General features: G+C 40.0%; 3 protein-coding genes across 4 annotated transcripts in view; all 3 read left to right on the forward strand.

The window, feature by feature from the left end:
* The first annotated feature begins 213 nt into the window (after positions 1–213).
* ndufv1 (NADH:ubiquinone oxidoreductase core subunit V1) lies at positions 214–5,851 on the forward strand. The gene is made up of 11 exons (XM_065471964.1): positions 214–274; positions 1,484–1,593; positions 1,687–1,769; positions 1,866–2,036; positions 2,416–2,599; positions 3,776–3,965; positions 4,121–4,333; positions 4,553–4,719; positions 4,807–4,888; positions 4,989–5,134; positions 5,605–5,851. The coding sequence occupies exons 2-11, from the start codon at positions 1,489–1,491 to the stop codon at positions 5,680–5,682; spliced, it is 1,419 nt and encodes a 472-aa protein (XP_065328036.1). The 5' UTR covers positions 214–274; positions 1,484–1,488; the 3' UTR covers positions 5,683–5,851.
* A 619-nt stretch (positions 5,852–6,470) lies between these two features.
* On the forward strand, positions 6,471–10,641 carry LOC135933788 (gastrula zinc finger protein XlCGF52.1-like). The gene is made up of 5 exons (XM_065471965.1): positions 6,471–6,527; positions 6,902–7,021; positions 7,148–7,263; positions 8,879–9,022; positions 9,108–10,641. Exons 2-5 carry the CDS (start codon positions 6,931–6,933, stop codon positions 9,765–9,767), a joined length of 1,011 nt encoding a protein of 336 aa, XP_065328037.1. The 5' UTR covers positions 6,471–6,527; positions 6,902–6,930; the 3' UTR covers positions 9,768–10,641.
* Positions 10,642–13,468: 2,827 nt separating this feature from the next.
* LOC135932946 (histone-lysine N-methyltransferase 2B-like) overlaps positions 13,469–26,065 on the forward strand; it is a 33,649-nt gene continuing 21,052 nt past the window's right edge. The window contains exons 1-5 of one of the 2 annotated variants that reach the window (XM_065470727.1): positions 13,469–13,902; positions 18,004–19,546; positions 19,815–19,981; positions 21,298–21,390; positions 21,506–21,662. In XM_065470727.1, coding sequence (XP_065326799.1) covers positions 13,600–13,902; positions 18,004–19,546; positions 19,815–19,981; positions 21,298–21,390; positions 21,506–21,662 — 2,263 coding nt within the window. In that variant the 5' untranslated portion in view covers positions 13,469–13,599. The remainder of the gene's footprint in view (positions 13,903–18,003; positions 19,547–19,814; positions 19,982–21,297; positions 21,391–21,505; positions 21,663–26,065) is intronic. The other variant, XM_065470728.1, reaches the window with a different exon arrangement.

Consider the following 26,065-nt stretch of genomic DNA (forward strand, 5'->3'; position numbering starts at 1 on the left):
TTTTTTTTTTTTTTTTAATCAAATGTAGGAAAACAAGCACGCTCGGTAAATATAAGACGATATATCAGCTGGTTATTTTGAGAGGGTTTAAAATACACTATAAAAGCCTCATTTGTGAACAATGGACATAAAATAAAATAAAATACTGCATAACCTCGTAGTTCTCTGGCATTATGAGAGTGTGTTTTAAAGAACCCTCCGCATTATCGTATCCGGGCCGTGCGCTCTGCTTCCTGTCTCACTTTATTTCATAAACTCGGGACGCAGAGGAAAGGTAAGGAGGATTGACTGTCTGCTGCCTTACCTCAGCACGTTTGTGGCTGATTTGAGTTCAGTTTTATTAACGCATATTTACTTTTTTTTAATGTAATATCTGCACGTTGCACAGTGAACCCGCTGTTTTTATTCTGACATTACAAGGTTAACCGCTAGCCAGTTTAGCTTAGCGCTAGGCTAGCGGTGGCTATCTGAGTATGGAGGTCAGCAGTGTGTACTCCTGTCATCACACTGAAGCGAGGCAGACCTGATCAGTTTTGTCCAGTAATCACTCGCCCTTTTAGCGACTATATGAGATAAAATAGCCCAGCTGCAGGGTTAGGTTTGATAACATGGCTGGCGGTCGCCTTCACCTTCGTTACTTAACTCGGTTAGCTCTGACATAACATCACAAAAGAGTTAGCACTGGACCTCTGTAAAACATACATCATGCTAAAACTGACAGCTAATCTAAATTTATGGTGTTAAATTGAAATGTCAGCTCTCGTTTCGGTGCTCTGTGTTTGGCATTTATTTTATAAAACTCAGGCTGAGGTGTTTTTAGTCCGTGATTTGTTTTTAGCTGAGAGGGCCATTAAATAGCAAATTATGATGATCAGAAGATAGTGTTATGAAGTTGTTGATGCAGTGAAACTAAGTAACACCCGACCAATAGTACATAAGATATTGGTACCGGTATGTCAGTAAATATCGTGTGTGTGTGTGTGTGTGTGTATACATCTGTGACAGAAAGGGAAACTCATCGTTTTTTACATTTACAGCTATTTCACAAACTAGTACAGACAGCTTTACTCTGCTCAGCATGGACAGGTAGTAGACTGGAAGTTCAGCACTCAAGGTGCTTTATACTACAAGTGTCATTCACACAAGTGTTTGTTCTAAAAATAAGTGCCTTGTCCACCTTTTTGGACGTACTCACACTTTGATTCCTTTATTGGGGGAAACTCAGGGTTCAGTATCTTGCTCAGAGTTACTTCGGTATGCAGACTGGAGTACCTCTACCCCCTGAGCCCCAGCTGCCCCCATTGTGTCCACTCACTGTGTAAAATATGGATATAGGCATCGTGACATCAGCTCGGTTTTGGTTTCTTCAGTGTCACAGCAGGGTAAACAGCAGCTCTCTGTACCTGTGCAGCTGCTTTCTTTTATTAGTGTTTGAAAATGAAAATGATTCAGGCTCAGTCTTGTTTTTTTATTTTTCATGCAGAAAGGATGCTGTCCTTTTCTCGAGCTGTGGTGAGCGGGGTGGCCCGTGCCCCAGCTGCTATCAGTCAGGGTGGTGTGACTGCTATCACACGATACAACAGCACAGCACAGGTATGACCCGTGTTGTTAAAACCAGTATAAAACAAATTAAATCCTTACAACTGTAGTAACAGTTTGTTTGTTTTTTCTTTGCTTTTCTGGCAGAGTGCTCCTAAGAAAACTAAATTTGGACCGCTGGCAGATCAGGACAGAATCTTCACCAACCTTTATGGCCGACATGAATGGAGGTAACAATCCTGTGTTGTTCTCTTGTGAATTTGATGCAAGGTGAGAGGTTTAACAAACAAAAACACAGTTGTGACCTTCTCGTATTTGTGCCACAGGCTGAATGGGGCTTTGAAGCGTGGCGACTGGTACAAAACTAAGGAGATTCTTTTGAAGGGAGTCGACTGGATTCTCAATGAGATCAAAGTTTCTGGCCTGCGTGGGAGAGGTGGAGCTGGCTTCCCTACTGGCATGAAGTGGAGCTTCATGAACAAGCCCAGTGATGGCCGGTCAGTGAGGACACAGATATCGTTTTGCAATTTTAGTGCTAAGTTGTAACATTTTTACAAAAACGTAACTACATTTGGAGCAATAATAAACTCATAAGTGCATTTTTTTAGCAAATACAAGCACTTACAACACTCATTTTTTAAAAGGAATGCTTCTGGCGTTGTTATAGTTCAACCAGTTTGATGTTTATCATAGTTTTCATAAAACAGGGCAGATTTATTTTGATTCAGTTTGTTTTTTCTGTCAGCCAATTATCACCTCTTAATGTTTGCGAAAGTCAGAAATTGCCACGTGTTGTGCAGCCTTTGTGCAAGATAAACTCCGCTACTTTGACAGTAATGTTTATTATACCGACTTGCTTCTGTTTTCGTACGTTAGCCCAAAGTATCTGGTGGTGAATGCAGATGAGGGAGAACCAGGCACCTGTAAGGACAGGGAGATCATGAGGAATGACCCACACAAGCTGGTCGAAGGCTGCCTGATCGCTGGGAGGGCCATGGGAGCCCGTGCTGCTTACATCTACATCAGAGGAGAGTTCTACAATGAGTCCTCCAACCTGCAGGTAGAGATGGATAGCGACAACTGAGATCAAGTCTTTAAAAATGATCATACACTTCACTATCATCTTCAGTTTATGGAGAAAATGCAAAGAGATCAAAACAAAACACTTAAACATTACTGTAGTCGATGCATGTCTGAAGGACCCGGGTTAAAATTGAGCTCATCTTTTTAAGCTTTTAGCATAATTACAAATGATTGTAAAACATGGTCCACAACTGATACAATTTTGGAATATCACTGCAAATATTTTCATACCAGTGAAGAACATTATTATAACAAATATAAATAAGCGATGGAGCACAGCAACAAAACAAAGAGGAAAAAAATCTGGTTCAAATCATAAATCAGCTTCTCAGCTGATATAACAGTGACCATATTTAAAACGAGTTTTGTTTATTTCAAATATTTTGTTTGTAGTTGAGGCCGACCAGTGCAGTGTGTGTGTGTGTGTTTGTATATACATATATATGTCCATTCTGTACTGGTTGGACTTAACTAATTTTCAGCTAAATTTTAATTTAATTTATTTATTTTTTCTTTCAAAGATTTTATGCAAGTTAAAAAGCCAGTCACAATCTTTTTCCAGACCTCCTGCTTGTCAGGCTTAAACATGTAGTAAATAAACCTTTTGAACTGCTCTCATGAAAGCCACCTGTGTGCTAGCTAGTCTTCCCTGGATCCATAAATTTGGCTGATTAATATAAACTTCTGCAGGCTGACAGGAGCTATCCTGTCTGCTTCTAGCAATGACTCCTGCACATTTCATTCTGAAGCTTTATGGATTACTTTCCTTTCCAGATTTAAAATATTAATGTAATGTGTGAAATCTGATTTTAAAAAATGGACTTATAATATAATATTATTATAACCCATTATTATTTATTATACTGCCCTTCAGCCATATTTAAAGTAATTAAATTAGTCTTATTTTTCAAGGCCTGGGAAGGGGAAAGTAAGTGTTTATTTGTTTGTTTTATTGGATACTGATAATAAGCTGCATACTTTCAGATTATATTAAAGTTGGTAATGTGACTAAATTAACAAAAAAAATCAGCTGTACAACTAATGTCTTTTAGGTGGAGGTGATTCAGACACAAAAGTAGCTGCACTTCCATCCAACTCATGTTCATTTTATTTCATACAGATTAAGCCTCATATTCTCTCTGCTGGCTCTTAGGTGGCCATCAATGAAGCCTACGCTGCTGGTCTAATTGGAAAGAACGCCTGTGGCTCTGGTTATGACTTTGATGTGTTTGTGATGCGTGGTGCTGGAGCCTACATCTGTGGAGAGGAGACCGCTCTTATCGAGTCCTTGGAAGGAAAGCAGGGGAAGCCCCGTCTGAAGCCCCCCTTCCCTGCAGATGTCGGTAAGTTCCTGTCTACAGAGTCGGGGTTAGAAAAAAAAGTTTTTATATTAATTACATTTTCCTCACTGCTGCTTCTTCTGCTGGGCCCTCATTATTCTTGCTAAAATAAAAGCACGTCTCAAATGTCAACACCACTCCCTCTAATGTGTTTGAAGGTGTGTTTGGATGCCCAACAACTGTCGCCAACGTGGAGACTGTAGCTGTGGCGCCCACCATCTGTCGTCGTGGAGGCTCGTGGTTTGTCTCCTTTGGCAGGGAGAGAAACTCGGGCACAAAGCTGTTCAACATCTCTGGGCATGTCAACCACCCCTGCACAGTAGAAGAGGAGATGTCTATTCCTCTGAAAGAGCTCATTGAGAGACATGCAGGTACATAATGCACTAAAAATGTAAAAATCACATCATTTTTGCCTGATAGGATTTAAAAAAAAAAAAAAAAAAAAAAAAAAGGAAGTAGTGGAAGTCTTCCTGCGTGAAGGGGGTCACGGACTGAAAAGATTAAGACAGCTTAGCTTAAGCACAGCCTTAAGTGCTTCTTCTTCTTTTTTTCTTTTTTTAACTTAATTGGAATAAACATCTGTCTGGTAGGTGGGGTGCGTGGCGGCTGGGATAACCTGCTGGCTGTAATTCCCGGTGGGTCCTCAACACCCCTCATCCCCAAGAGCGTGTGTGAAGATGTGTTGATGGACTTTGATGGCCTTATTCAGGCGCAGACTGGGCTGGGCACTGCTGCTCTCATCGTCATGGACAAATCGGTAATTTGTCAGCTCTATAGTGTATTTAGCTCAATAAGAAATGCAGAAAACTGCTGTTAAACTGGTGGATGGGTTTTACTTTTGCAGACTGACATTATCAGAGCCATCGCGCGTCTGATTGAATTCTACAAGCATGAGAGTTGTGGCCAGTGCACACCGTGCAGAGAGGGTAAATGCCTCTTCAGTTCAGTTCTGCACACCTTAATATTTCTCCACCACCTTCATTAAATTAAAAAGTGTGAGTTTTTTCTTGTTGTGTTTTTCTGCAGGAGTGGATTGGATGAATAAGATGATGTGGCGTTTTGCGCGTGGTGATGCACGTTCAGCAGAGATAGACATGATTTGGGAGATCAGCAAGCAGATCGAGGGGCACAGTATCTGTGCACTGGGCGACGGTGCGGCGTGGCCTGTGCAGGTAAATGCATCTCATGTCTTCATGGAACTATTAATGGGAAACTCAGCCAATACTTCAAAATGCATTAGGTACACTTACTGTGTGTGACGTGTACCTAATGCAAGGACGATAATGTTACAGATTGAAGAATACAGCATTACACTCATAGGTGTTTTTAAAGCCTCACCCATGTAGGGCTCGCAAAATTGCTAGCCCGACGTCCCGGAGCTAGCGATATCTCCGGTCGGGCGACCAAAATCTATCTCAGCCCCGCCCGTCGGGCTATATGATAATCCGACGGGCCCTGCCATGTGTAGAAACCCCATGGCGACCAGAGGTTGCCAAGGGGTTTGCCTTACACTCTTCACAATTGATTAGCGAGTAGCTTGATTACATGTTGTATTATTTGTAAAGCTCCCCGTTTGTTTCCTGCCTCAAGTCCAGCAGGATAACTGATCAGCACCACTCTCTTCTTTCATCTGTGTTCCCAGGGATTGATCAGGCACTTCAGGCCTGTCATGGAAAGCCGAATTGCTGAATTCCAGCAGCAGAAGCAGGCAAGGGTTTGAACGCCTTCTTCGAGTCCTTGATCTAATTTTCCTTCGCCCAGAACCCTGTGCTTGTCTTTCACAGATTATTTAAAGAAAAGAGAATGTGCCGTCTTATCAACTCTTCATCAAGCGTTGCATTGATGTGTCTGCCTTGTGAAACAATATTACCAATAAAGTTCTATGATACTTTAATAAAGACTTATTCTTTTTCTTGTGGTTCTTTTTTCTTGTTTTCAATGTCTTGTGTTTTTACTTGTAGGGAAAAAAGATCTTATTAATTGCAATAATTACCTGAAGTCTTTATTATTATTATTATTATTATTATTATTATTATTATTATCCATTTCTATTATTACTGAGTCTGTTATTTAAACAGGTAGTCTCATTGAGACCAAGAGTTCTATTTACATGCAGTAAAAGTATTTAAACCTAGTTTTTATAAGTTCAGTGTGAACAAGAGGTACAGCTAACATTTTAATATATTTTAGGATCAGTAGTCTCAGGTTTAAATATGTATAATTTTCAATTATCGATTCTCTTAATTGCAGCCTGGTGCTGCCTTGTGATTGGTTGATTGGTTAAATCATTTGAACGCCATAAACCTGGTGCACTGCAAGGATGCCACGATTCCTGTTCGTTTTCATTCTATTCAACATCATTACGGATGTATGTTGAAATTATCTTTAAAATTGTATAATAATGATAGTAATTAATAACAAAACACCTTCAGTAGATAGGCGGAGAAAAACCAACATTTGAGAAAAAAAGTGTTCACAATCTCGCGATAGCGGACGGTCTCGTGTCACGTGACTTTGGCACGTTTTGCTCTGCTGCTTCGTTTCGCCCAGTGGATGCTTTGAACGGTAAAAAGGCGTTTTTAAATTGTTTATGAACCTCTGCTTGCTCATTAAATGCATGTTTAAAGTGAAAAAGCGCAGCGTCACAGTAGGCGGAAGGCTACATAATAAAAATATAGTGCCGGTTGAATATGTCAGTGGAGTCATGTCGCTTTTAGTTGCAGCTCAGCATCCCTCACCTCCATCCTTCTGTTGAATAGTTAGCTCAGGCCTAACGTGAGCTGCTTTTATTTATACTAGCCGATTTTTATTATATAGGACCCCCCTCGGGAGGAGGGGGCTTGTTTGTTTTTTTTTTATTATTATTATTATTATTTATTGCAGTTTCTTGTAGCTGGTTGAGGTTTGCAGTTCTGAGTCACATGTCTCTCATGTTGCAGCTTTACGCGGCTGGGTGCTGTGTGAAAGCATGGAAATGATGAAGATCGAGCAGGTGGTTGTCGGAAACGACATGAGGTCCACCTCTGCGGAGATGAAGCCTGAGCCACTGGTCGCCCCCTGTAAGATGACATTTTACATTAACGTGACTCCTCTTTCTAACCGCCACAGTCACAGCAACATTAACAGCTGACATGTTTTGATGATAAGTCCACCCTTACTGAACAACTCTTCTCACTGTGACGCAGATCAGCATGAGAGTCTGCAGTGCTTCCAGTGCTTTATCACCTTCTGTAACTCCAAAGCTAAGGAGAGACACATGAGGAAGAGTCATCGGGACCAGTACAAGCAGCAACTGCAGCAGGTGGGAAAAACAGGCTAAACACGCCCAGCAGTTCATGCATGATGTGTAAGGTTTTACTCTCCAGGATTATTTATTAATCTTTGAATTTATTACGCATTAATAAAAAAAATCATTTTGGTATGGAAAACAAGAAGCAGCAAGTCTGAACATAGGCTGTAGATAAATGATGGAAAATGTGTTCAGGTACAAAAAGTGAAGCCTTGATTATACTGTGTCCACGAGTCCACTGGGGTCCGACTGAAGTGCATTTCATCATCACACGGGGAGCATGACAATCCACATCAATATCAGCATGCCTCCCTGTTTTTGTGATCGTTGTGAGAATTTACATTACAATGCAAAAACTACTACACGTCTGCAATAGATTATAATCAAGGCTTGAAGCTAAAGCAAAAGTGCCTCAAACCTGCACTCTTTTCAGTGGCCAGCAGGGGGAGATTCTTCTGATTACAGAAAGATTATATAGAGGTCCAAAAGAGAAAGCAGCTGTACTTCTCACATGATTTGTGGATTTAGTAACTGCATTTCTCCAGAGTTTAAGTTCTCAATAGCTAGTTTACAAGATAATGTTCACGCTGTAAACTATGGTTTTTCTAAGAGTTAGAAATTAAATGAAAACAGGGTAGGCTTCAGGTCAGCTCTTCTGTACCCTATGAATGTGTAGTGTCACTTGTCTTCACAACAAGGCTACATATACCACCCTCTGCTCAAAGTCATATGCCAGAGGAGTACATCTTTTATATACAGTCTATGTATTTGAAAAGCTGGAACTGTTAAATTGTGACAATTTATGTTTGAATGATGAAGAATAACCCACGCTGTTTTCTTGATGATTGCCCAATAATCCAGAAAGTTGATTCTGTTCATCATCACAGTGACTTCTTCAGGCTCAGCTGACTGCAGGTTTTCCCAACTTTATAAACAGTTTGGTTGCATAACGACTGAAAGTAGCACCACTGACTAATAATGAACCATGAGCTCAGTTTCATGATCGTTAATATGCAAATGAGGGACATTTGAAACTCAATGTGTGCCATGAACCAGCCCATACAGACAAACAAACGGAGTAATATAGTGAACGTGTTTATGTGCCGAGAGGATTGCTGTCGAGGAAACCGAACAACCCTCTGGCTAAGTGGATGGCACAGCACAGCAGACCTACGAGAGAGTCCAGACCAGGAATATGCAGCATGTTTACAACTACAGGCCGGTGGCCACTTTTCCACTGATGAAGATGTATACATGTGGTTTGAGTAGGGAGTCAAGGAGTGCAATTATGTTAGCAGGGAACAGCCATCTCTGAACCGAAGAGGGTGCCTTAAAGTACATCTTTCACCATATTACAGTGCTGTGATTAGCACTCATGGTCATCAGTGGTCATAGAAATTTCAGTATTAGCAGTCTTGAAACTGAACTCATGGCCTGGTGTTAGTCAGTGGTCCAAGTTTCAATCATTGTGCAACTGTGATGAGATGAAACATTGCATCAAGTTGAACAAAATCAACCTTCTGGAAATTCACATTGTTGCTGATTAAATTTCTTACTGTGAATATTTACAGAATGAATTAAAACAAACAAACAAACAAACAAACATATATTTCTTCTGATTTTTCAGAGTAACACTGTCTTCACATGCTACAAATGTGAAAAGTTCTTCTCCTCTTCCGAGGAGCTCAGCAAGCATCAGGCCACCCACAGCACAGAGGAGAAGGCCTTCGTCTGCTCTTACTGCCAGAAAAGCTTCTTTACCTTCACCGAGGTGAGGACATGGCAGGCATTTTAAAGCTTCTTTACTGTGCTGGAGGTTTCCAGTGTACCATTTCTGACTGTTTAATATCTTGCAGCTGAACCAACACAGACGTCACGAGTGTAAAGAACGGCGGTGTCCCTGCAGGGACTGTGGTGCTTCCTTCCCCAGCCCCTCACGACTTCGCAGCCATCGCATTGCGGTGCACCCCCAGCCCCCAGAACAAGCCGATGACCTGAACACCTTCCAGTGCTGCAAATGTCATCAGAGTTTCCAGACAGAGGAAGAGCTCCTGCAGCACCAGGAGAAATTTGCCAGGGAAATAAACTGTGACGCTAAGCCGCAAGGCAAAAAACGCGGGCGTAAACCCAAGCATGCAGCTCAAGGAGTGACTGGTGACAGCAAGAGGATAAAACAAGAAGAGGGAGCAGATAACCACGAAGAATACAGTGACCCTCCAACAGACAGCTGCTCCTCCTCCGAGCTCCAGATTCCCTGTCCCGAAGCAGACTGCGATCTCATATTTCCTTCTGTCTTAGCCCTGCGGGCACACAAGCAAGTCGGGCACAACCCACATGCGTGCATACAGTGTGACGAGAGCTTTGCTCAACCCGAGCAGCTCAGCGCACACAAGGCTACGGCTCACAACTCTAGATACACCTGCCTCACCTGTGCAAAGAGCTTTACAAGAGAAAGCAGCCTAAAGGCTCATCAGAGCACCCACACCGAGCGAGAGGAGGCAGCAGAAAATACATAATATGAAGGGAAGAGACTGCAACTCGTCCCTACGTGTTTAGATTAAATGATCGTCAAAATGAAGAATGCACAGACCTGTACAGACCAGGTAGTACTCTAACTACATGATCACCTTGGCCTTTTCTTCTTACTAATTCTTTCAGTGTAAGCTATACTGGAAAGCCATACCAGGGTTTGCATTGTGAGGAAGCAGGATGGTTTGGATTCAGAGGCAGAGACATACCTGACAGTCAACTGGGAAACTTTAGTTCGTGTCCACTCACTTTAATCTCAACACAGCTTTGTTAGGTTTACCCCACAGCTACTACTGCTTTAGTGTGAGTAAAGCTGCACTTTTATAATGTTAAAGACGTGCTAGAAATCTCATTTTTCTGTGTTTTTAGTGGGTTGACTTGATCTAAAACTAAAGGTGGCAACACCAGCACATGTGCACTTACTCACACGGCCACCAGAGGTCAGTTATCTTGAACTTAATAAGTAACTATAACGATATAGAAGTAATTATAACTATAAGTAATAACTAACTATATAATTCACCTATTTTATCATTTTCTGATGGCAGATTGTTTCTGTTGTTTTATGTTCTGCAGACTATTCTTAAGAGTAGCTGGACTTCTTTAATTTTGTCCATAATTCTGTCCATATTACCTCCACACTACCTGTAATGTATTTTATTCACTGTAGACCAACAAGTTATTTCTTACAAGTGCAGTGAATGTTTTGTATTTAGCTGAAGTCAGACACTGTAAGTCCCGAACATGATACAATCTTAAATACTACAGTACAGCAGTATATAGGGTTCTCTGTCAAGAGACAGTCAGTCTCAAGGTTTCATTTCTTTTTCTTTTCTTTTTTTTTTCAGAAGTTGTTGCATTAAACAGTACTCAAATTCCTGTGCTGTCTGTGTCCTTTTTATATTATTATATTTACTTAAATGTTTATGATGTGGAAAACACTTCAGTTTGAATAAGTCTGAAAGTAAGTAATTTATGAAGAATCATCTTACTTGTTTTGAGGTGGGGTTTTTTTGGATCAAATTCTTATCTCTTTAAATCTCTGCATCTAGTTGAACTCTCGCCTTTTATACAGACTAGAATGGAACTTTATTTATTATTTTTTTATTAAGTGTACTACTAATAATGTGTGGATACTATCCCCCAAATACTTGATTGTACTTTAGAACAAATATTTTACCTAATGTGTGATCAGAATGTCCCTCTGGTCCATATTTAGATGATGGCATCACACAGCAGCAATGCCCAGTTGGCACTAAGGGCCTCAAAGTGTGCCAGGACAACAATTTGTTGAGTCTGTGCGAGCTGATAACTGAATTTCCCCACCAGGAGTGGCACCAGGTGTGGTTTTCTGTTGCTGTAGTCCATCTGCTACAACGTTTCATGTGTTGTGCATTCAGAAGTGCTCTTCTGCATTCCTTGGTTGTAATTGGTGGTTATTTGAGTTACTGTTGCCTTCCTATTAGCTTATCCTTCATCAACCCCCCAAAAATGGAGATGATTGTTTGGGAAAATGCTAGCAGATCAGCAGTTTCTGAAATACTGAAATAAAGCAGCCAGCCTGACAACCATTCCACATTCAAAATCACTTTCTTCCTCTTTGTGATTCTCGCTTTGAACTTCAGCAGGTCGTCTACAGATCTAAGTGCACAGATATTTGTGTGGAAGAGCAGTTGAAGTGGGAAAGGTATATCTGACTAAGTGGCTGTGTTTGGATAATTTTACACCACTACATTATTCAGTTAACTATATTCTGCAGTGTCTCAGATTTCAGTACTCAGTACGTGGTTCCCCAGTTACAACAGTGATAGAAGCAATTCTGCTAGATCAGATCAGTTGTACTGACTTCCTTTTTATGTAAGGTATGAATATTTTACTGAGTAAATGGCCAGAGTACTGCATGAACTCTGCAGCTTTAAAATCAAAGTGAATTTGTACTTATTTGACATTTTAGAGAACTGAAACAACAAGTTTGCTGTTTTAAATGACCTTAAAAGCTGACAAATACTCTCCCTTACTTGCATGTGTGCACACACACATACAGAGTTATTTAGGACAGAAAACACAACTTTAACTTATTAAGGTTAATATTTGCCTATTTGTGTTTCAGGGAAGAAAGAAGCCAATCTCTAATAGCTGTAAATACATGACAGACCAGAGGACTATGAAGACTGCTGGAAACATACCGTCTAAATTTTAACTTGATGTTTTATTGGTTCTAAATAGTTTTTTATTTAATAACAAAATTAGAAATGAAATACTTAAGACATATTTTAGATGCTTTAAGAAAAAAGAAACAAAACACTGGAGATCCAGAGTGTGCAAAGTAAGTAATTTTAGGTATTATAGAAATAATATTGCTAAGATTTACAAAACAACAACCAAAAAAACAGAGTGATTTTGGTATGAAAGAACATTTTTATTTAACCAAATCTGATACGTGTAACTGCTTGAATAAAGTTAATCAAGTTGTACCACTGTGGGCGGGGTTTACCGGTGGTAAGAAGCAGACAGTACCACTGTTTTTATATTTATTACATCCTTTGTTTAAACTTATATTTCAAGAGTGACCTGGCCAGACAGCACCAAACACAGTAATTGATATTATTAAATTTATAACTGATCTTAGAGTGGATCTAAGAGCAGTGCCACTGACCTTGAGGAAATTATTTATTTATTTATTGGCACTGACTTTTGTGGGTTAATTTACTTCATGCTAACCAACTCTAACAATTTTACCTCTTTCTGCCTAGTCCACAGTTCTTATACTACTACTATTGTTGTTGAACTCATTTAATTACAATCTTTTTCCTCCTCTTCTCTCAGCTGCTCCCTCTAGGTGTCGCCACAGTGGATCATCTGCTTTCATTTTATCCTATCTTTAGTATCATCCCCTGTCACATGAACCCTCTGCATGTATATCCACTATCCCTCCTCTGCACATTGTCAAACCATCTCTCTCTTCCTCTCTAAATGTCTCCAAACCCCTCAACCTGAGCTGTCCGTCTGACGTACTCATTTTTAATCCTGACCTTCCTGGTCACTCCCAATGAAAATCTTAGCATCTTCAACTGTGCCACCTCCAGCTTGGCCTCTCCAAACTGTACATCATACCAGGTTTCCATATTGTCTGTAAAGCATCCCTTTTAAATAATTATTTAGAATATAGACTTTGCAGATCATTGCATTGTGACTTTATATTTTACACCATATTCAAACTTATTGCGTGAACAAACATATTTTTACAATTATTCAATTTAAATTTGCACATTTATAGCATAAAGTAAGTGACAGTTATATGGGGAGCCTTCATTGTCATTGTAATTAGGATACAGGAAGCTTGGGAGTGCCACTCCTGCTTAGTGCTGGGGTTAAAACTACATAAGGAAAGGTTACATAAGCACACTTTAAAGAAAAATTAAACATTAAGCACACCACCAAAAAACACATGCATGCAATAAGCAATATAAAAGGGGTTAGCTGGACCATAAAGTGTCTATTGACTTCCAGTCTGCAGTTATTGAACAACCAAAGTATAATTTAAAAAAAAAAACATAAGATGAAAAGAATGTGAATATACTGATACTGCTGTTGTGAGAGTGTGTGTAAGTGTTTACTTTGCATCATAACATCTAATAGTTTCCAGTTTACTGGAGTGGGAGTACCGTGGCACCTCTGCGGGGCGGAAAGTTCGTTTTCCCATGATGCACTAGTGCCTCTTTCTATCTCGCGCCTTTGCGTCGCAGCAGTCATCTTGCCACTCATATCGCTGCAGCCACTCTCTGCTGGCGCGCCGTCCGTGTTGTTGTGTAGTAAATAATGGCGGCATCGGGAGGCGGATTATCTTCTCCCGCTGCTGTCGCGGGCTTGAGTAGCCAGACACCGGCCCGGGCTCGCTTTCCGGGCCGCCCGTGCACGCTTCGCAGCAGGCAGCGTTCGGAGAAACGTACCAGACGCGGAAGGTTGGGCTCGGAGGAGACGGAGCTGCCTACCGGAGGGCCGAGGCCCGTCAACATCGGCCTCGCGTTAAGTGAGGATCCGTCCCTCCTGCGCCTCCTCGGGCTGGAGGAGAAGCACAGGCGGCGGAGAGATGCGGGTTTCGAGTCCAGCAACAGTGAGGAGGTAAATAAGCTAAACATAGCGTGTCAGCTCTACGGGAAACAGTCGCCTTAAAAGACGAATAAAGGCGGTTATTCAAAAAGAGCTGCAGTCAAAGGCTCTCTTTCCTTAGTAAGCGTATTTTAGCTGACGTACCGCTAGTTAGCGGCAGTGTAGCTAGCAACAGAAGCTAGCCGCCTGCCTGTAGGGTAAGCTTCATTTAGTTTTAGCAAACAGTGATCCCACACTGTAAATGTAGCTGGCCGCTTGTGTTTGCAGTATTTTAGTGAGGATTATAGATGGGTATTGTTAGTGTGATGACTTCTGTACATATTTGAAGTTCGTTGTTTGTTTTAAAATGATCATATCAAAGCTGTACGCTAGTTTACATATATAGAGATCAAGCCTGTGTCCCGCTGAGTTTGTTGGCATGAAAGAAAAACGATAATTAGATGGAAACTTCCGCAGAGGTGAGGGGGAGTTTTTGTTGTTGTTGTTGTGGAAGCCAGTAGATGTCTTTGTTTCTTTTTCCCTCCCTCCCTCGACACGGTTTGTGAGTTGAAGTTCCCACCCTGTGCCGCTAATCTTGTCGTAGTTAGCAACCGCCGCCACCGCTCATGACTTTAGGGACGGTACTCTCCACGTCAGAGAGGTCAGCTGACCCGTTCGGTGTTTTGAACGTAAGACTAACGGAACTACAGGAAGGGAAATAAACGTAAACTCGGCAGTATAATTATATATTATACATAGGGAACCAGGCTTAAACAAAAAGAAAGCCCAGTACTAAATGTGAGCAGTCTTTGTTTACAAAACGCTCATTACGACCATCACCACCATCCTCAGCCTTCTTTGCATGTTCGCATGTAAGTTAATGATTAAACCGCCAGAAGTAGGTTTTCTCTACATGTTGCACCAGAGGATTTGCAAGCAAAATCACATTGCTTTGACAAAAGATGCTTTCTTTGTTTACATGCATTTGACATATTACATGAGGTGATCTGACATTAAGAATTAACTTTAATAAAATGGTCTGTGAAGGTTTTCAGATGAGAGGTGGAACGTCTTCAAGTCCAGATGCTTTTCTTTCCAAGCTCCTTAGCCTTGAATAAAATGCATTCTTAAAGAAATTTTGATCGAAGAGTGGATACATTTGTTTCTGATCATCTGTTTCACGTACTTCAGAGGTGCATGGACAGAATTTTAAAAATAATTTTTCTCACATACAAAATCTAGAATAATCAGATCCCTTCATATTTATGACCTCATGGTAAAAGTGCTTACTTGTGTTTCATAGTTTTTAAAACTAGAAAGGGAGGCAGAGCATTAAGGTATCAGGCCCTTCTGCTAGAAACCTCTCGCTACTTTCAAGATTTAAAACTTTGCTTTTGCATAAAGCATACAGTCATGACTGGCAAAAGTGACCCTGAACCATCCATTAGGTATGCGGCACTAGGCTGCTTTGGGGGGTTTCCCACGATGACTGAGGGTTTCTTCTTCACTCAGCTCTTTTCACTCTCTGTGTATTTATACACCACTACTGCATTTAATCATTAGTAATTATTAAACTTTGGCCCTCTCTTTCCCATAGCTCGTCCTTTGTCCTGTCTCTCTCTGCTCTCTTCTCTTACCCATCACCCACCAACTGTCTCAGTGGATTACTGACCCTCAGTTAGTCTGGATCTGTTGGAGGATCCTGTTAAAAGGGAGTTTTTGCTTCCAATTGTCTCCGAGTGCTTGCTCATAGGGCATCGTCTGATTGTTGGGGTTTCTTTATAACATTTTAGGGTCTTTAGCTTACAGTATCAAGCCCTTTGGGGTGATTGTTGTTGTGGATTCAATTAAATGGTCAGGGATGAAGTCTTGGTAGCATTTTCATTGTACTCTTTGCAGATCCATCCAGCTGATGGGTAATGTAAAGACTCTTACTCTACATAATGTGTTTATACTTCCACTGTTCTTATTAGTGGCCTCTTTTTAGCCCCTGTCAGGCTGGATGGTGATAATAATATAATCTCATATATCAGATCTAATCACGGGAGCTTTAATGTCTGCAATCAGTCAGACTTCACTGATGCAATCCCTTTAGGCTGGACTGTAACAGGGTCACATGGCTCATAATAAAGCTTGTGGGTGCTGCTGCTCAACTGGAGTATCTCTCACACTCGTGTATACTGCAGTTATAGAATAGATATCGTTAGGGGAGTTTCAGTGGTGATAAATCTGTAGACTCTTATTCTGAGTGTAAAGATGGATGTGAGTAACTGCTTGTTTGAGGTTTCTTTCACTTTAATGTAGTATGCAACCTTTGCATCAGGAATAGAAATGTGCATTAACTCCAAACTCTACTTAAGATGCTGTTGCAAAGAGAGTTTGCCTTTGTGTTTTTAATAAGTGGATAGAAATATAATTTTTTCAGGGAAGAATAGGGTTCAAATTGCCCAAAACCTATTCCATTATTGAGATGATATTGCAGCATATCTAGCTACAGATTAGAATGTGCAAAGGGAGTGAATGGGCCCAAGTCATTATTTATGGTTGACTAACAGATTGACAGACTTTTTCATTTGGCACATCCAATCTACAACGCTCTGATGCAACGGAGGAGTAAGAGTAGAGAGCAGTGCTGGTCTTAGATTGTAGTTTCAACAGAGCCAATACCTGAGCTTTAAATGATGGAAACAGAAAGTGGTGAGAAGGTGATGCAGTCTTTTTCATCTCTGTCTCTGGATGTTGTGGACTGTGTGCAATTTAAGTTCTGAAACTTCAGTTGGGCTTAAACAAATAACACCCAGCCACATTCAGGGAAACCCAAGTGCCTGCTGAAACCTGCTGATCACTGTTTGAAACTGAATACTGAAAGCTCTTTGAATGGTCTCATTTAATTATTTTCATATTATTATAGCCAAAGGCATTCTGTGATTGTTTTAATTTGTGTGGTCGTTGGCAGGATTAAAACAAATTGAAAGGTTATGAACAGAATATTATTACAGTTTTTTTAAATTGTAGTATTGGAGAAATTTGAAATTTTGCATCATATCTTAGAGGGAAGAAAAAGAATGCAATAAGAAATAAATGTCTGAAATTGTCTTGGTGCTAAAATATTAGAATCCAAGTATCTAGGGACTGATGCATAGCCTTAGAGGTATGCAGTCTCAGGCACCTGTTGTTGTCTTTAGAAGTTCAAAGTCAAACTGAAACTCGAGTGTATTTATAAAGCACATTTAAAAACGGCTCACATTGACTAAAGTGCTGTACAAAGGCTAGAATGGTTAAAAAACATAAGAAATAAGTCAAATACATGTTAGTAGGTAAACACATACAGTCGTGGCACACAAGATATCAGTGAGCGAATCAAACAGACTCAAATGCTAATAAATAAAAACAAGGGGCAAACACAGAGAGTGCACCGTGTCCTCAAAGTTTAAATCTAGAGTGGGGAACAGTGAGAAGGTTGTGTTATCCCTGTATTTTACACCACATTTTTTAAAATGAAAGGTTCTCAGGAAGCTCTTTTTTGTAAATATAAATATTACATTACAGGTTCTTAAGATAATCTGTGGCCACTACAGATTACGTAGAGGTGTTGTGGGATTTCCACGTGATTAAGCGATTTGTTGTGACAGGTAAGTGACAGCTCTGACTGTCACCAGGGGAAAAGTTCGGCTTTTAAAAGTGCAGCTGGTAGTTTAGCTTAGCTTGCATAGCTTGCTGTGGAAGCAGAGTGAGGTTGAGCAACCAGAATAATATAAAATGCAACAAGATGCCTCTGCAGCAGTCTTTCCTGCTCCAAGAAAGATTCCACTTTAAGGCTGTTTACGCCATATTTAACTGTTTTATACACAGTGGCTGCTGTTTTTGGAACCAACACAGTCACTGTGGGAAAATAAAAATCAGTTTCTCTCTTCATTTTTTCATGTCTTATTTATTATATAAATAAATAAGACAAATGTTGGAAATATTTTAACATATTATCATAAAAAATTAGAAATTGCAGGTAGCAAGTATGCAAGTAATTTTTCAGTCCTGTCTGCCAAAGTCACAGAGATCAAGAAATTCTAACATGACTTCTTGTCCGAATGCTTTTTTATACAACTCAAAGATTGTACTTTATCTGCTTTATTCCAGGAGGATGAGTTCACTGGATTTGGGATGACAACAGTTCGTCCACAAAAGGCTTCTGCTGCTGTTTCTCATTTGTCACTCAGCCAAGAAAAGTCTCCTAAAGTTTTGGACCAATCACAAGAAGCAAAGCCTCTTATTGGAAAAATTATCCCCAAGAACCCAAAGCCAGGTCTGATTGGAAAAATTGTACCAAGAGTTCCTAAAGAAGACTTGGATGGTAAAGAGAGCCAAGAAAAAGAGAAGGAAATACCAAAGCATGTAATCAAACTACAGGGAAAGCAGGTAGCTCTCACTGCAAAAGCCAAACATGCAGACAAGCAGGCCTCAGGTACACCGAGTGGTACAAAATCACCTGATATTTTCAGAAAAGCAGGAGAAACGGCACATTCAGGCGTGTTAAATCAAGCAGCTGCTACCTCAGCTGGTGGCACCAAGCAAGAAAAGTCAGCAAATGCTGTGACGGCAGCAGTTAAAGGCACAGAAAAAGCTCGAAGGAGGATCAAAGAAGAAGGCGAGGTGTCAGAGGACTCGGATAGGGACCAGTCCCTGACGCGGAGGTCTGTGAAACGCGTCAAGGGTTTTGAAATTGGGCAGCCTCGACGCACATCTCATCTGATGCCTTTGCCGTTTGCATCTTTTCAGAAACGGCAAAAGAAGAGGTTTGCTAAAGGTATGGGTGCCTCTCCTGAGGCTGGAGCTGAGGCTGGCGCCCAGAGCGGGGAAGAGGCGGCGATGCCCCTTGAGTGTGAGGCTGCAGATGTTGTTGAAAAAAGAGCACACAGAAGACATCAGCGCAAATCTGTGTTTGGCTACAGGAGGAAGACAAAAAGTCTTCCACTCATTAAGGGGCCAAAACTCGGTCGTCCTCGTACTAGGCGTGTTTTTTATACCTACGAGCCAGAACCCATTCCAGCCACAGACACGCAGGATGGCAACGAGCTGCTGATCCAAGATCAGAATGTTACTCCATCGGAGAATAAGGCAAAGCCATTTTCAGAGGAACTAGGCCAGAGCTCCAGTAACTCCTGCACTCCATTAACGAGCGCACGGTCTTCCCGAGTGATTAAAGCTCCAAAGAGATTCTTGGATGAGGAAATGATTCCTTTTCCGAAGGGCCCTCTGTCAACATGGCTGAAAAGTCAACAGAAAGAGGACGGAAAACCAAGTGCATCCATTCTCGAGGCAGGTTATGAAGGCAACTCGCTACAGTCAGGCAGTGACTCTAGATCTCTTTTTGACAGCCCATCAGGCATGTCAAGAATCTCAAAGCCCGGCCCAGGCACGAGCCACCTGGAGTTCTACAAGAACCTCAAGAAACTGACGTTAAAATTGGCAGAGAAAAAGAAAGGACCATCTGACATTCGGGGAGATTATGCACAAGATGGCGACAGTTTGACCTCTCATGTCAGGAAAAGACGGAGGTCCAAGCTCATGATGGAGGAGTTGGACTCACCTGGTGTTGTGAGGAAGCTAGCCGTGGTGGTCAACACTGATGTGGAAGCGCCCTCACAAGTGCCGTCAGAAGATGGAGATAAAGGAAACAAGAGTAAGGATAAGTTGTATAATTTATGAAAAACATGCAGTGTATTATATTTAAAAAAAGGACTACAGAGTTGAATTAAAAGAGGCATGAAAACTTCCACACTTAGTATTTATTTATCAGTGCAATTTGGATTATATTCCATAAAGATATTTTAACAAATAAATGTGATTGTTCCACTGTATAGTTGTATTCTTCAGTGAAGAGGTGTTTGCTTGTAAATCCTCTAATTGGAGTCAACTTTTTATCCTGTTATAAATGGGGTTTGGCGCAGTCGAAGCACCAAAAGTAACAGCGGACAGTTGCGAGGGGCCAGAAGTCAGTGGGCCCAGCCATCGACTAGGTCTCAGTGGAGCCAATAAGAGGATGCTCCACCTCCTGAAAAAAGCCAAAGTCCAGCTCATCAAGATTGATCAACAGAAGCAGCTGAAGTTGTCACAGGTAAGAAATACTTTCTGTTTATCTTTTTATGAGCCACTCATATGGTCTCTTTATGTTGCCCCCCATTTCATGTCTATGCTGCCCGCAGTTACTGTGATTGGACTGTTCAGGATAACTGAGTCCTCCTATTCTATATATCAGTGAGAGAATAACCATCATCTCCTCAGTATAAAGAAGAATAATCATAGCATCAATATAAAGACTCAAGAATGTCAGAAAAGAGAGTGGACGCGGGGAAAGTACAGAGAATTGGAAAAAACTTGAGGCGTGAATGTGTTTGGGGGAAAGTACCAGCATTTTATTTGTTTCTGTTGTGGCATGTAAAACACCAGGATACGGCCACAAGATAATTAACATATAACCATAAGCACTAGCAACAACATCGGCAAGTTACACTTAGGTTAACACAGCAGAGGTCTAAATCAGTCGTCTGATGCCTGTTGGAGCACATTCTTCCTCTGGTTTTGTTTTTGCTTTGTTTTTTGTTTTAATGGTGACAGCAAAGAGGTTGTAGATGCATTACTTCCACCTTCTATCAGAGTATTGCTTTATATCCTACCAGGAGAAGGTAAAGAAACAATACCTATACAGGATTTTCCCAGAAGCTGACAGCAGGCGTTGTGCATGTTTGCGTGATTGTGCCGCAAACAGTCAATCTTATCTCACTTAAAAGAATTCCATGTATTTTACTGATTTAGCTTTATGAATGAATTAAATTTGACTTAAAATAGTTCTGCTGTTTGTTTCATTTTGTTTGTTTGCTTGCTTTGCAAGTCCAAAACCTCTTTGGTAGGTGCTAATTTATTTATATACAGTAACAAACGTGATATATTAGGACAAAACATATATAACTTAACCATCTTTTATTACTGACATGTTTGGTTTTTCAAGGCTCTGATTCTCTGATTATTTGTTTATTATCTAGTCAAATGGAATATATTAAATGCATTGCTCAGATAAAGCACATTAAACAGATGTCAGTTGTAGAAAAACCTCTGGAAAATTTTAATGGGCACTTTTTTACATTGTTTCTGTATTTATTGTATTATGAAAACAATTCACTGAAACAATCAACGTGAAAAATGAGAGGTAAAAACTCAAGTGTTCTCACCTAATTTTACATGTTTGCAGCACAGTTCGGGGACCTGTTCAGTAGACCGTCCTGATTACTGACCAATAGCAATAAAACTGATATGACATCTGCCAGAAGCTTAGGGCTTTTCAGTTGTGATGCTTGTGACTTGGCCATTTATTTGAGAAACTAATGACGTAGTATCTTTTAAATGAGACCTTGATTTTCCTGTTTGTTTGAACAGTTGGGCTCTAGAGAAACACGAATGCCAGTGAGTGGCAGGAGGAGGAGGAGGAGGAGCAGAGTTGGCCTGCCTCCCAAAGATGTTGCTCGTCAGGTAATAAATGTGCATTTCTTTTTTTCTTCTTTTCTGTTAATCGCCAATACTAGCATCATTTTTCATTAACTAAATATTACCCGAGTTCACTGAATTTGTATGTCTCTGTATGCAGGAGCAGCCTCTTGGTGGTCCGAGGATCAAACACGTGTGCCGGGCAGCAGCTGTGGCTTTGGGGCAGCCTCGTGCCATGGTGCCAGATGACATTCCCAGACTCAGCGCTCTGCCACTTCACGAGAGAGAGGGCATCACCTTTTCTCCCGCAGCTGAAGGTACAGTCCAGCTCCATGTGTAGTTTTTAAGAATGGAGTTGTTAATGTTCCTTTAAAGATATCGCTGCACTGTGTATGTGCAGCGATTTTTATTTAAGGGACTGACACTTCAAATATTATTCAGTGTTTTTTAGTCCTGTCCCTGTTAATGTATAAGAGACACAGTTTATATTTTAAGTGTCAAAACCATAGACTGTGTAAAAGCTGGACATGGCTACCATGAATGTCACTCACTGGTTCGAGGTGAGCCTTTTTTTAGGTGTTCTGTAACTGGATATAATGACCGAAGGGAGTACCTGACTTTGAAACCACAGACTTGCTAGTGAGCTTATCCTGGATAACCCTTTTATTCGTAACACTTAAAATAACCAACATTTAAAAAGTGGAGTTAGCAATGTATTTTTTCCCCCATTATTATGAAAGGAAATGAATGACTGAGCCAATAAAGTTGTAGCCACAAAGAATGCCCCCTGGTGGCTGTTATTAAAAAATGCAGGCTTAAGGCACTTCCCCGTTAGCTTACTTTTTTCTGAGCTGGAAGCTCTGTTTGGTTTTTCTGCTGTCTATGGTCAAAACAAATGCAAACTAAACTTACTTTGCATGAAAAAAGGTGCATGTCCTTTCCTTGAGAGATGCACAGCAATATATATATGAGTAAATACATGCCTTTGTTTCACGGGCATGAGAATAATAAACTGAAGCTGCTCATGTGCTTGATCAGAGTCTCTCAGTCTTTCTGTTTGGATGGTTGAAATGACAGAAACTAATAATAAACTAATAATAAACAAATAATAAAAAGTAGAGTTTACTTAAGAATATCCACAGGTCATGAAAGAATAAGCTTTGAAATCAATTTCCAAAAAGCCATAGGAGGTATTAAGTCTGAAAGGCTTAAGTATTAACTGAATTCAAATGCATTTTATGGTATCTGCTGCGTGTTGTAGCAGTTATTTCAGTTCAAATGTTTTTGAATGTGCTCACTGTTAGGAGGGCTGTTGCCACAGTCCTATTCAGTTCTTTTTATGGAGTTTCAGACAACTCCATCACCCCTACAGCAAACACTGCCACTACTGTGACAGTGTTTGGGAGGAGGCAAGTGGCTCATGTTATTATTTTAGCATCCACTTACTCAGGTTAATTTAGCAGATTTTGGATGATATTGGCCCAGTATTAGCACAATGTGGATAAACTGGTGTCTGCACATCTGTCAGCTAATGCAAAAAAGGGGGAGTACAACACATTAAAGTAGGGTGATTCCACAGATAAGTTTTGAAACTTTGTCACCTTGTTGTTGTTGTGCCACCAGTGAGCTGTTGTGATATCCCATCATATTTTATGGTTATGAAACATAACAAGAAAAAAAATAGAGAAAGAAATTTGAGGTACTTGTATCATGAATTTCTATTAAAGGTTATATGAAAATGTTGGATTTTATATCCTTCTTACGTTTTTTTGCATCACAGTACCTATAGGGTTACACCACCAGCTACTGCTTATGTATAGTTGGTGTTACTACAACCATGCAGTAGTCAGGATTAGTATTTAATTCACAAACTGACTGTAGTAATATAGATTGACTCTACTGTATGTAACCCTGCTTTAAGGTTGGGTAGGGTAATTAGTGTTGTCTGCACGGATTTGGCAAAGGGTGCTCTGCTATTTTATTAAAAATGAAATTATAATAATGAAATGAACTAAAATATTCTGATCCAATCTGACTAGCAAAGCTTCTGCACTTCTAAACAAAAAACCTAAATAAAAAAATTATGAAGCATAATTTTGATACATTTTGGCCAAATTTAACATGTAAGGCAAAAAAGTAAAACATGCTTTTTTTTCTTAGCTCAATGTAGTTGTAACTAAAGTATTTTCCAGCAAAAATATCTCTTGTCACACACAGATTAGCCACCGCTGTTGGAAAGCTATACCCAACACTGGTCAAGTGAGCATCACTCAGTATGAGGTGAGGAAGTACTGTTTGACAAACGGACTCACTGAACACTACATCTAGACCAAAAAGTGATCCTTTCACAAGCTTATTCATGCATTATTTATTTAAAATTTCAATAAGTTCGCACGTCTAAGTAATATTTCCTTTTTTTTTTTTCAAATGTGTGCAGTAGCATTGAAATAATACAACTGGGGGATTCAAGAGGATGCCTGTAAGTTTGAAACGGGTTACATAAGGGAGTTCCCACCCATAAAGGATTTTGTCTCCAGTTTTCATCCAGTCACCTCATTTTTATTGTAGAGCATCTCTTCCAACTCTTCAGACAAAAGGGAAGAAAGGTCTGTACTCTGTTTGGCTCCAAGTAATAATTAAAATCTTAAAAAATGTAATCCTCAGGTTTGTCAAAGAGACAAAAGACCAGCACTAATCGATAAAACTCAGCGTCACCTGTTGACTAACATGTTAGCAGGTCTACAAAAAAAAACCAATCGCCACCAGATATGGGCTGCAACAATTCATTGAGTAATTTGAATGTTTCGATTATTTAAAAAAAAAGAAAAGAAAAATCAGACACACATTGTTTGCTTCAATGTTTTGTTCAACACGTGGCTCTGTAGCGTGCCGATGTGTCAAAAAGACCAACAACACAACAGCAGCAGTGATGATGAGGCTGGAGCCAGAGTCTGTTTAGACACCGAGAAGAGCAAAGAAGTGAAGCTGGTACAGAGATGGTGAGCTCAGGTTACGTAAAAGAAAACCTGTTTCTAGTGTCCAAACACCATCACTTTTCCTGTGATCACCATTAAAACATTTACTGGGAAAAATCCACCGGTGTTTGTTTAACACAGAGAAAAATCTGCAGTAAGTCGACCTCAAAATATGCAGATGAACATTTTTTTTTCACAAGCCAGTAAAAATGTACATGGGCCAGTAAAAGTCTGAGTAGCCAGTGGCTGACCTGTGGGCTGTTGTTTGTTTGACTTTGATCTCTGACCTTGGGATTATTAATATATTTTTGGTTTAAGACAGTGTTTTCTTTGAAATAAAATTCAGTTTTAATATGGCACATAGATACATTCAAAGGGTTTAATTGTTGTTGTTTTGGGTTGTTTTTTTTACAGATGTTGTATGCAGTTTAACTTTAAAATGCTGTAATTTCTAAAATGAACAAGAATGAGCAGTTCTGAAAAACCTGGATTTTTTTTCCTCTATTGAATATTTATTATTGCTCATTAATAAGAGAAAATTATTTTTATCCAATTAATCAATGGAGTCATCGATAGATTACTTGATTACTAAAACAACTGATAGCTGTCGCCCTACATGTGATTGCAAAAACAACAGAAGATGAGGGCTTCTCCATTAATGCAGTGGGTCTCATTCACTAATATGTACACTGAAATATGTCCAAAATTACTGTTGGACTTACAAAGCATTCTCAACAATTCCCACAGCGGGCTCACTACGCCCTCATTTCTCCAAATAACAAAACCTGTTTCCCTCGAGGTGACGAAGAGAAAGAAGTGAAGCCTCTCTTGCAAAAACCCAGACGATGTTCCAGGTTTCTTGTAAGAGAGAGAGAGAAGCATGCACAGCTGGATGTGGTGTGAAAGAAAGTCTGATTTGAAGAAATTGAAATAAGTTTCTGAAGAGGAAGCCAGATGTGTTCAGAAGTCCTCCTCTGGGAGCTGCAATGGCTAAAATAAATAAAGGATGATAATAATAATAAATACAGTTTTTTAATATAATTTCCTCTGAATAAAATACAATGTCACGCAAAGTTGATTGGAAGAAAACCCAAAACTAAATTAAATAGTCCATTTAAAAAATAAGTAAATAGGTCAGGAAGCACCAGCCTATCTCATGGTAGGATAATGACAAGAAATTAGATATCAATTGGTGACATCCAGCAAGTGACTAATTTCTTAAAAGCAGGGATGCAATTGTCCAATGGACTATTACCAAAGCAATATCCAAGGGGTTCATTACAGAAAGATACACAAGACAGCATCCTGTACAAGATTTATATAACTTTAAAAAAAGAAAAAAAAAGAAAAGTGTTTGGGTGTAACAGAAAAGGCGAATCCATGGAGGAAAAAAATCAAGTTATATGTAAGTATGTTTAAAACATGATTCATAATTTAGCATTCCTGCAAAAGAATCAGTCATCATAGGAATCAGAAATAGTGACATGGTACAAAATATGGAGCAAAATGGTGTGCAGACCTTGTTTTTTCCCTTGTTTGCAACACTTTTTTGGGGGGGGGGGGGTTAGGAACTAGAAAAGTTTGCCTTGATGTGCACACACTTGCTCTATCAACTCTTCAGACAGTCGTTAAAGGAGAGTAGCTGTACAAGTGAAAACCAAACAACAGTCCATTAAATGTAGAGTGGAAGAAGTTAGATCTCCAGGCTGAATAGTGAGATATGGTGTCCAAAGATGTCACCCCCA

This window comes from Pelmatolapia mariae, linkage group LG22 (genome assembly GCF_036321145.2).
Source record: "Pelmatolapia mariae isolate MD_Pm_ZW linkage group LG22, Pm_UMD_F_2, whole genome shotgun sequence".
NCBI classification, from domain to species: Eukaryota; Metazoa; Chordata; class Actinopteri; order Cichliformes; family Cichlidae; genus Pelmatolapia; species Pelmatolapia mariae.